Below are 10,516 nucleotides of genomic sequence, written 5' to 3' on the forward strand. Positions count from 1 at the left end.
GACATGTGACCATTCTTTGGTCCTTGTGAGGTGCTTGGCACCCATCATTAGGCAATTTGTGAAATTCTGGGAACAACAAGTCATTTGCATGTGGAGATTTTATGGTCACCCGCGACTCTCGTCAAATCGAGAGGGACGAAATTAGTGTCTTATCTTTACTTTTCTTTTATTTCCAATAAAAGACAAGTAAAGAGGGGCAACTGTCATACCCTAATTTCGTCCGGGGACCTTTGCTCGATGACGTGCGACCATTCTTTGGTCCTTGTGAGGTGCTTGGCACCCATCATTAGGCAATTTATGAAATTCCAGGACATGCCGAAAAACCAAAAAAATGTTGATGCACAATCCGTAAGTTTCCGTGACACATCGGAAATCAAAAGGAAGCATCGTTGCATAATTAAGTGAGGTTCCGTAACATTCCGTAAGTCAAAAAGGGGATGATTATGTAATCTGCAAGGTTCCGTAACATTACGGAAAGAAAACAAGTATCGTTACGAAATTCGTAAGTTTCCGTAACTTTACGAAAAAAGAATCACCAAAAAACAGCAGAGGGGGGTGTACTTAGTAAAAATGGGGGTGCAAATAGCAACCAGGCCCATTTGGGCCCTCCAGAAGATTCCTCCAGAAGGCGGTTGCTTCTGGAGGAAGCAACCCTGCTCGCCTGGGCGAGCTGAGCTCGCCTGGGCGAGCTGGGCGGCAACCACCTCCCCTATTTTGCTATAAATAGGGGAGGAAATGAAGAAGGAAGGGATCCCAGCCCCTTAGGCACTTCTCTCTCTTTGGAATTTGCTTGGAAAAATTGTTTCCGTAAAGAAAATCTAAGCCGAGGCGCTTCCGAAACGTTTCCGTAACGTTTTCCGTGAGGAATCTCGCAAAGCTTTCAACCGTTCTTCGACGTTCTTCATTCGTTCTTCATCATTCTTCGATCTTCAACGGGTAAGTACCTCGAACCAAGCTTTTCGATTCATTCTATGCACCCGTAGTGGTCCACATTGTGTTTCGTGCATTTTGATCCTCGTTTTGTTTACTTTTTATACCCCCTGTTGACGTGCTTAAGCCATTTTACTTAAGTCATTTCTCGCTTAACTTAAAAATAAAATAAATTTCCACCGAACATTTGAATTGCATTATCCGTTAACTTCGGTTAAAATCAATTCCGACTGTTCGGTCGTGCCGTAACCACGTTGGAAATCAAAAAGAGGTAGAAAATAATATAATAATCAAAAAGACATCTTTTAGTGAAATAAAGCGAAAAATCAATCGGACGTTTTCTCTTTGGGATTTCTCATTCTTAATCGAATTGATTAATAACTAAAGTGAAACTAAAGGCTAAAATCAATTCGCCTAGTCAAGCTCGTCCATAAAAATAGGCTTTTGAAGTTTGTCATTTCATTTGTTCACTAAGTAAAATGGATCATTTTTAAGGTCCAGCGCCTTAAAATGATCACCTCTAAAAATCAAAAAGAATCACTTGATAAGCAAGAACTACGTAGGTCTGATTTCCTCATCGCAATTGAGGATACGTAGGAGCAAAAGCCCCGCTTTTGTCGACCACCCCAAGAGATCGTTAATGGTCCAATGCCTTAACGTTTCTCTCCTTTCAAAAACAAGAGATCGTTAATGGTCCAACGCCTTAACGTTTCTCCCCTCAAAAGACCGTTTAGTGGTTCAACACCTTAAATGACCTTTTGTTCAATAAAAACATATTTTGCAAAAAAGACAAAAACAACTTAAACCAAACACTTTGTTCCGAAAGAACTACGTAGGTCTGATTTTCTCATCCCAATTGAGGAATACGTAGGAGCAAAGGGAAACACCCTTGTCGACCACAAAAAGAAAAAATATAAAAAGGGTATAAAGGATATAAAGAACATAAAAGGGAACATAAAAATCAAAGTCATGTTTGCACATTCGATTAAAGGCTGCCGTCCCTTGGGACGGACGTGTGGGGTGCTAATACCTTCCCCGTGCGTAAATACAACTCCCGAACCTTTCACTAAAAAGTTCGTAGATCGCGTCTTTTCCGGTTTTTCCGACGTTTTCCTCAAATAAACGTTGGTGGCGACTCCACGCGTATTCCTTTCGTGGAACACGCATCCCGCGAGTCTCGCGTCGCCCTCCCGCCGAAGGGTAGGTTGCGACAGTGGGGAATGCAGGGACTTGATGCACAGAATAAAAGGAATGCAAGGAATGCAAAACACAAGGAAATGCAAAAGCTTTGATGAAAATGCAAAACTGCCTAGTGTCATACCCTAATTTCGTTCGGGGACCATTGTTTGATAGCCTGCAACCTTTGCTTGACCGCTTCGAGTTACTTAACACCCATTGTTAGGTAATCCATGAAGTTCCATAACATTCCAGAGGTCAAAAAAGGGATTATTGCACAATCTGTAAGGTTTCGTGACATTACGGAAAGAAAATAAGTGTCGTTATGTAATCCGTAAAGTTTCGTAACGTTATGGAAAAAGAATCAGAAAAAAAGGCAAAAGGGGTATGTATTTAGTAAAAAGGGGTGTGCAAATAGCAACCAGGCCCACTTGGGCCTTCAGGGTGTTCCAACAGAAGGCAGTGCCTTCTGGTGGAAGCAACCCAGCTTGCCTGGGCAAGCTGGGCGGCAACCACCTCCCTCTTTTCCCCTATAAATAGGGGGAAGAGGGTAGAGTAATGTCGTTCAACCCTTCTGGTATTTAGGATTCTCTTGAAATTAGTGAGAAAAATTGTTTTCGTGAAGAAAATCCAAGCCGAGGCGCTTCTGTACCGCTTCTGTGACGTTTCTATGAGCGATTTCCTGAAGATTCTTCACCGTTCTTGATCGTTCTTCATTCGTTCTTCGTCGTTCTTTGGTCTTCAACCGGTAAGTTCCCGAAATCGAACCTTTCAATTCATTCTATGTGCCCTTAGTGGTCCCTACTCGTTTTACGTGCTTTTATTTTCATTTCGTTTGTTTTCCTTACCCCCTTTTGACGTGCTTTAACTATTTATTTAAGCCGTTTTCTCACCTAATCAAGTAATAAAATGAATTTCCACCGATCATTTGAGTTGTAATAACGTTTAATCGCTGTTAAAATAAAATCCAACCAATCTTCCACGCTGTAACCACGTTTAAAACCAAATGAGGCAAAATAATAATAAAATAATCAAAATATCTTTGAATAAAATAATAATAAAAAATTAATTGGACGCTTTTTCTTTGGGATTTTTCTTAATTGAATTGACTAATAACCAAAGTGAAACTAAGTATAAAATCAACTCACAAATCAAGCTTTGTCCATAAAAATCTCTTAAAAGCCGTTTTAAGGTCCAACGCCTTAAACGGTCCTCTTTGCTTTTATTGGTTAATGTGGACTTTCGAGAGCCTAAAGTCAACATGTAACTTTGTCACTACTTTCAAAAAAACCAAGAGATCATTAATGGTTCAATGCCTTAATGTTTTTCTCCCTTCAAGAGAACCAAAAGGCCGTTCAAATGGTCCAACACCTTAAACGATTTTTTTTTGTCACAATATATTTTGCAAAAAAGGATAAAAGTAACATAACCAACGTTCAGTTCTCGAAGAACTACGTAGGTCTGATTTCCTTACCACAATTGAGGAATACGTAGGAGCAAGGGAAACATCCTTGTCGACCACAAAAAGATAAAAAATACAAAAAGGCATAAAAAGACATAAAAACATAAAAAGGGAAAAATACATAATTTTGAAAGTCATATTTGCACACTTGATTGAAGGTTGTCGTCCCTTGTGACGAACGCGTGGGGTGCTAATATCTTCCTCGTGCATAAATACAACTCCCGAACCTTTCACACTTAAAGTTCGTAGACTACACCTTTCCGGGTTTTCCGACATTTTCCTCGAATAAACGTTGGTGGCGACTCTGCACATTTTCCTTTCTTGGAAGACGCACCCGCGAGCCCTCGCGTCGCCCTCCCGCCGAAGGGTAGGTTGCGACAACTAGCAGTTACTTTTAAGCACAATTCGTATTGCTCGCTTAGTGCACAGTCGCGCTTAGCGAGACAATATGACATTTGGGTTTTAAAATAGCCCTACGCTTAGCCCATCTTCCCGCTAAGCCCAATTCCAATTTTTTTTCAAATTCCAGAGAGATATTTAGGCTTAGCATGAAGACACGCGCTTAGCGCTGTCTGCAACTCTTATTGGTCCTGCAATTTGCGCTTAGCCGCCAAAGGTGGGGCTTAGCGCATAAACATGCTCCTCAATGCAGTGATGGCTTGCGCTTAGCGCGTTGATGGCGCTTAGCACTATTCCAAAGAATTTCAAAACAAAGAGTGAATTGCGCTTAGCGCATCACCTCGCTAAGCCCAATGCGAGAAATTAAAATCTAGAGAGGTATTTGGGCTTACCGCAGCAACGCACGCTTAGCGCTATCCACAGATTTTCAAAGCAGAGATTGATTGGCGCTTAGCGCATCACCTCGCTAAGCCCAATTCGAGAAATTCACATTCCAGAGAGATAATTGGGCATAGCACTACCATCCAGCCACTAGTCAAGGGTCTAAGCGCTTAGCATGAGCAAGGGCTCGCTGAGCACGTGAAGACTTGGCACTTAGCAAGTGAACAATTGAAAAATTTTCTAAGTTCTTTTTCTGTTCACCTCTTCACCAAAGTTCATGAACCCCTTCTTTCCAATATTAAACAAGATGAAAACACATAATCACAAGCAAAAACTACACTAAATGCAAGAAAAACAAAATTAAAAATGATTGGGTTGCCTCCCAGCAAGCGCTCATTTAACGTCATTAGCTTGACGCATCGCTCTGTTATGCTTCTTGAAAGTATAGAATAATGTTTAATCTCTCAATGGTTCCACCATGGTACAACTTTAGCCTTTGTCCATTCACCACCCATGTTCTGTCGGGATCTTTAGCTTGAGGGTCATAAAGCTCCACTGCTCCATATGGTCGGACTTTCTTGATGGTAAATAGTCTGGACCATTTAGATTTGAGCTTCCCAAGAAACAATTAAAGCCTTGAATTGAAAAGAAACACTTGTTGACCTGGCTGAAAATCCTTCTTGAGAAATCTTTTATAAACCTCCTATAGAACCCGACGTGTCCTAAAAAACTTCTCACTCCCTTGACATTCATTGGAGGGGGAAGTTTCTCAATAACATCAATCTTCGCCTTGTCCACCTCAATTCCCCTCACTGAAATTTTATGCCCCAGCACTATGCCTTCTTGAACCATGAAGTGACATTTCTCCCAATTAAGCACCAAGTTAGACTCTTCACATCTCTGCAATACTTTTTCCAGATTTTATAGACAACCATCAAAAGATGACCCAAAGACAGAGAAATCATCCATGAAAACTTCGATACATTTCTCCACCATATCAGAAAAAATTTCCATCATGCACCTCTGAAATGTAGCCGGAGCATTACACAAACTGAAAGGCATACGCCGATAAGCAAATACACCAAATGAGCAAGTAAAAGTTGTCTTCTCTTGATCTTTGGGATCCACTGCAATCTGATTGTAACTAGAATATCCACCCAGAAAACAATAATATGACTGCCCTATAAGTCTTTCAAGCATCTGGTCCATGAAGGGAAGTGGATAATGGTCTTTCCGAGTGGCATCATTCAATTTCCTATAATCAATGCACATTCTCCACCCAGTGGCAGTCCTGGTGGATATTAATTCATCTTTCTCATTTTAATCACTGTCATACCTCCCTTCTTGGGAACAACCTGCACAGGGCTAACCCATGCACTATCTGAGATGGGATAAATGAGTCCTATATCTAGCAATTTAAGTACTTCCCTACACACCTCTTCTTTCATGATTGGGTTTAATCATCTTTGGGGCTGCCTCACTGGCTTGTAATCAGCTTCCATATTAATTTTGTGCATGCAGTAAGATGGACTGATCCCTTTTAAGTCAGAGATGTGCCATCGAATCACTGCTTTGTGCTTCTTCAAAATCTGCACCAGTTGATCCTCTTTTGTTTTCTTCAAAGAGCTGCTAATGATGACTAGTTTGGCTTCATTGTCCTCTAAGAATACATACTTCAAATGTGTAGGCAAAGTCTTCAATTCCAATTTGGGTTTTTCTATTTGTCCACTGTTCTTCAATTCTTCAAATACAATATGTCTCTCAGCATTTTCCCCTGCACCCTCTAACTCTTTAATACAAACCTGCACTTCATGTTCCTCCTCCTTGGTCAGACATTCTACATGATAAGTCAATGCTTTTCCAAAGGGGAATGCAGTACCATGGCTATAGCTGCTAATTCTATCTCCCTTTCTACTTTCTCCTCATCAAAGCAAGCTTTCTGATCATTTGGGTGCTTCATTGCTTCAAATAAGTCGAATGAAATTTTCTGATCCTCCACACTCAGTTCTAATTCTCCTTTCCCCATATCTACTATACAGCTGGCGGTGGAGATGAAAGGACGTCCCAAAATTATGGGAATTTCAAGATCCTCCTCTATATCCATAACCAAAAAATCTGCAGGAAAGATAAGATGCTTGACTTGAATCAGAACGTCTCCAATCACTCTGAAGGGTCTGGAGATGGAGCGATCAGCTAAGTGTAAGGTCATCCGAGTAGGCATTATCTCCAACTCTCCAAGTCTCCGGCACATGGAGAGCGGCGTCAAATTAATGTTGGCTCCCAAATCAATGAGAGCCTTGCCTACCGCAACCTCACCGATAGAACATGGTATTGTGACACTTCCTGGATCTGAATGCTTTCGTGGTAGGATACATTGAATAACAGCGCTGCAATTTCCTTCCACAACTATAGTGTCACTGTGGATATACCTATTCTTCCTAGTTAGCATGTCTTTAAGAAACTTAGCATAGAGTTGCATTTGTTGGAGAGCTTTTCCAAAAGGCATTGTGATCTCTAGCTTTTTGAAGATGCAAGAAATATGGCTAGATGTCTCTCCTTATCCTTCCTGGAAGGTACCAAAGGATATGGTAGTTCCTTGCCTTCAGCTGGAGTGGTTTCTCTCTTCTTCTCCCTTGAAATCTCACTCTTGCTTTTCTTTATCTCTTCTACCTTCTCTTTTTCTTTTCCTGTTTTCTCATTTTTTTCATTTTCTTTTTCATTTTCATTATTTTTCTCCTCTTTTATTTCTTGTTCACTCACTTTTATTGTTGTCTCCTTCTTCTCATCTTCTACCTCCAACTCTTCTTCAGATTCACTCAAAGACTCTACCACAGTGTCAAGTGATGGGTTAGACACTAGCTGTTGTTTCTCTGCACCTATTCCATTCTCACTCTCATTCATGGTCACCAATTTGATTCTAGTCATGATAGCATTACATTCCTCCTTTGGATTTTTCTCAGTATTAGCTCCAAAGCTGGTGGACAAACGGTCTGCCAATTGCTTAGCCAGTTGTCCCACCTGGACTTCCAGATTCTTTATGGCTGACTCTGTGCTCTTATGGTTTGACATAAATACTTACATGAACTGAGTAAGAGTCTCTTCTAGCTTCGTTGTTCGATCATAGAGACTAGGCCCTTGTTGTTGTGGCCTCTTAGATGGACCACCCTGGTCTATGTTGAACTGGTTTCCAGGGTGATTCCTCCAATGTCCCTGCTGTGAATTATATGGCTGGCCATGCTAAAATCCGGAATATCCACCTGCATTGAAATTTTGTCTTGGCTGGTTCCCCATGTAGTTGACTTCATGTGGTGTTTCTTCTTGGGGAATACAGTAGCCGGACTCATGTGCTCCTCCACATATGACATAACCTGCAACCTGCAAAACAACAGAGGGTGAAGGTTGTACAGAATTTAATTGAGTTGGCAGCTTACTTAGTGTTTCTGTCAATGCTTCCAATTGCTTGGACAACAGCTTGTTTTGTGCCAACAATGCATCTTGTGATGAAAGCTCTAGCAGGCTTCTCTTGGTAGGAATGTGGGCTCTATCACGGAGAATTATGCGGTCACTAGCAACCATGTTCTCTATTAATTCCATAGCTTCTTCCGGGGTCTTCAATTTGATCTTTCCCCCTACAGAAGCATCAAGAAGCTGCTTGGACTGTGGTCTCAACCCATCAATAAAAATGTTGAGTTGTATCGGTTCTGAAAATCCATGAGTGGGTGTCTTTCTCAATAAGCCTCTAAATCTTTCCAATGCCTCACTTAAAGATTTGTCTGGAAATTGATGGAAGGATGAAATGGCAGCTTTCCCTTCAGCTGTCTTAGACTCTGGGAAGTACTTCTTCAAGAATTTCTCAACTACTTCATCCCAAGTCTTGAGACTATTTCCTTTGAACGAATGAAGCCACCTTTTAGCCTCTCCAAACAAAGAGAACGAGAACAAGCTCAATCTAACTGCGTCCTCAGGCACACCAGCCAATCTAACAATGTTGCAAATCTCAATATAAATGGCTAGATGTGCATACGGGTCCTTGTTGGGCAAACCATGAAACAAATTATTCTATATCAATTGGATTAATGAGTGTGGATAGGTGATATTTTGTGCTTGAACTTTTGGCTGCACAATACTAGTAAAGAATTACGACACACTTGAGCTTGAATAGTCTTCCAAAGTAACTCTTCTTGGCTCCTCAGCCATGATATTTGCTTCAGCTAAAATTGTATAAGATTGCCCTTGAGTTGGAAAACTAGAAGATGCCTCAAAAGATAGAGGTTCTTCTGGAGTTGCTGCTGCCTTAATGTCCTGCAAAAAAATTATGTTTCTTTCTGCTTTTCTTTTCCTGCAAGTTGTGTTAATCTTCAAATCTATGGGAATCAAAGCACCTGCAGCAGATCTTCTTTGCAAACAAAACAAGCAGAACAACAATTATCCAATTCCAAAGAACAAAAAATCTGCAGTATCTACTATTAACATAAATAATCAAAGAATCAAAGAAAAAATTGAATCAATGCCTTAAAACTGAACTAAGCTTTTCTAATGAACTAAGTTCCCCGGCAACGGCGCCAAAAATACTTGTTCGCCTCCCTCCACAATTCCTTTTTCTTAAATTTACAGACACTTATATCAAAGGGAAAGTGATATATCGGCAAGCGCACCGGGTCGCCAAGTATTTTAAATTAAAACGGAGTGATCCGAGTATCGAACACAGGGAACTTGTGAATTAGACAAAGTTTTGTTCAGGAATCAGGCATTGTGTTGACAGAAAATAATAATTGTGAATTGAAGTAAAAATATGATATATCCTAATTAGAAAAATAGTAAACGCAAGCAATTAAACATGACAACTGTGGTTTAAAAGTGTTGGGTCTTTCTAATAAAGGAGTTCATGCCTATAAAGATATTTCTCTAATTAAGAATGTTCTTGTGTTCTATACTGAAGACTAAAGTACAAAACTTCGATCCCTCATAAGTTTAGACTAATTCAAACTAAACTTCATTCTCAGATCCCTCTTGTTGAACTAGGTTTAATTCAAACAGCATTATACTCACAGCATAAGAAAAAACTAAAACCCTGCATTCTATCCCTAGTAATGCAGTTATCTAGTCCTGCTCTATCAAGTTCTAAGGAAACAGTACACTTCCCAGTGCTAAAGTTCCCTAACAATACACACTAGTGGGTGATCAGACCAAAGGCATGCAACAATAAAGCATTGATAGAAGCAATGAACACATAAAACACACTTAATTACATATGAAAATTATTTACATCAACCATTCATTAGAAATCCCCAACTAGGGTTTTAGCAATCCATTACAAGGAGACCTAAATTACAAATCAGACAGAAAATGAAGAGCAATTGCTGCTTACACAGGAAGGGGGATCCCTCCTCCTCTTCTTGGCACCTCACAATCACTAAAGCACTCTCAAATCACTCTCAAATGGCTCCTTGCTGTTGCTTCGTCCTCTGAGTTTGTGCAAATGATGTCTGTGTAATAATTTTGTTCTTCTCTCTTGTCCTTCTTATTGTAACCTAATTCTGACAATTCAAGCTTTAAATAGGCTCTGAAATCACGCCATCGCGCTTAGCGCCACTGTCGCACTTAGCGTGAGTAAGTGGATTTGGGCTTAGCGCCAATGCTACACTGAGCCTGGCAAGAGACAGATGACTCGCTTAGCCATTTGATCTCGCACTTAGCGTGCTGCTTTGATTCAGGTGCTCTTCCAGATTCCTTCTTCACGCTAACCACGCTGGATACGCGCTAAGTCCACTGAGTTCGCTTAGCACGACAATCACTTTGGCACTTTAAGAAATTAGCTCCTTTTTACCTGAAATTGTATAGATTTTAACATTAATTCCAAGAAAAGAGACCCTAATGACAGAGATCAAAACTCAGCAAAGTTTATTTACAATTCCTACAAAAGAATTATAAATTGGGGGAAAACTATACATATTTTGCAAAAGTTTTCTATACAAAAGTTTGTCGTATAAGACGACTAACAACTATCCTAATCAAATTGCAACGAGAAGGACTAGGATGCCTCGGAATGTTGACGCGGATGAAGGTTCTTCATCTTCTCCTTCTATATCAATTTTCAATTACCCAGGAAGAGTGAGTGGTAAATGCAAAACATATTTTTTGGACCAAGTTGATCTTTATGTTGCTCAC

At 40.3% G+C, this 10,516-nt stretch overlaps 1 protein-coding gene across 1 annotated transcript; it reads right to left on the reverse strand.

Annotated features, from left to right (window-relative positions):
- Positions 1-5,808: 5,808 nt before the first annotated feature.
- LOC114405031 lies at positions 5,809-7,417 on the reverse strand. The gene is made up of 3 exons (XM_028367726.1): positions 7,109-7,417; positions 6,228-6,866; positions 5,809-6,150 (listed from the first exon to the last, which is right to left on the reverse strand). The coding sequence occupies exons 1-3, from the start codon at positions 7,415-7,417 to the stop codon at positions 5,809-5,811; spliced, it is 1,290 nt and encodes a 429-aa protein (XP_028223527.1).
- Positions 7,418-10,516: the final 3,099 nt, after the last annotated feature.

This window comes from Glycine soja, chromosome 3, assembly GCF_004193775.1.
Source record: "Glycine soja cultivar W05 chromosome 3, ASM419377v2, whole genome shotgun sequence".
Classification (NCBI taxonomy): domain Eukaryota; kingdom Viridiplantae; phylum Streptophyta; class Magnoliopsida; order Fabales; family Fabaceae; genus Glycine; species Glycine soja.

Excerpts from the sequence above, each read along its gene's own strand:
- LOC114405031 (XM_028367726.1), bottom strand. The coding sequence starts at position 7,417 with ATGTCAAACCATAAGAGCACAGAGTCAGCCATAAAGAATCTGGAAGTC. Across the intron at positions 6,867-7,108 it reads AGAAGGAGACAACAATAAAA|CTAGAGATCACAATGCCTTT; the intron begins GTGAGTGAACAA and ends ATCTTCAAAAAG. Across the intron at positions 6,151-6,227 it reads AATTAGCAGCTATAGCCATG|GTTTGTATTAAAGAGTTAGA; the intron begins GTACTGCATTCC and ends CATGAAGTGCAG.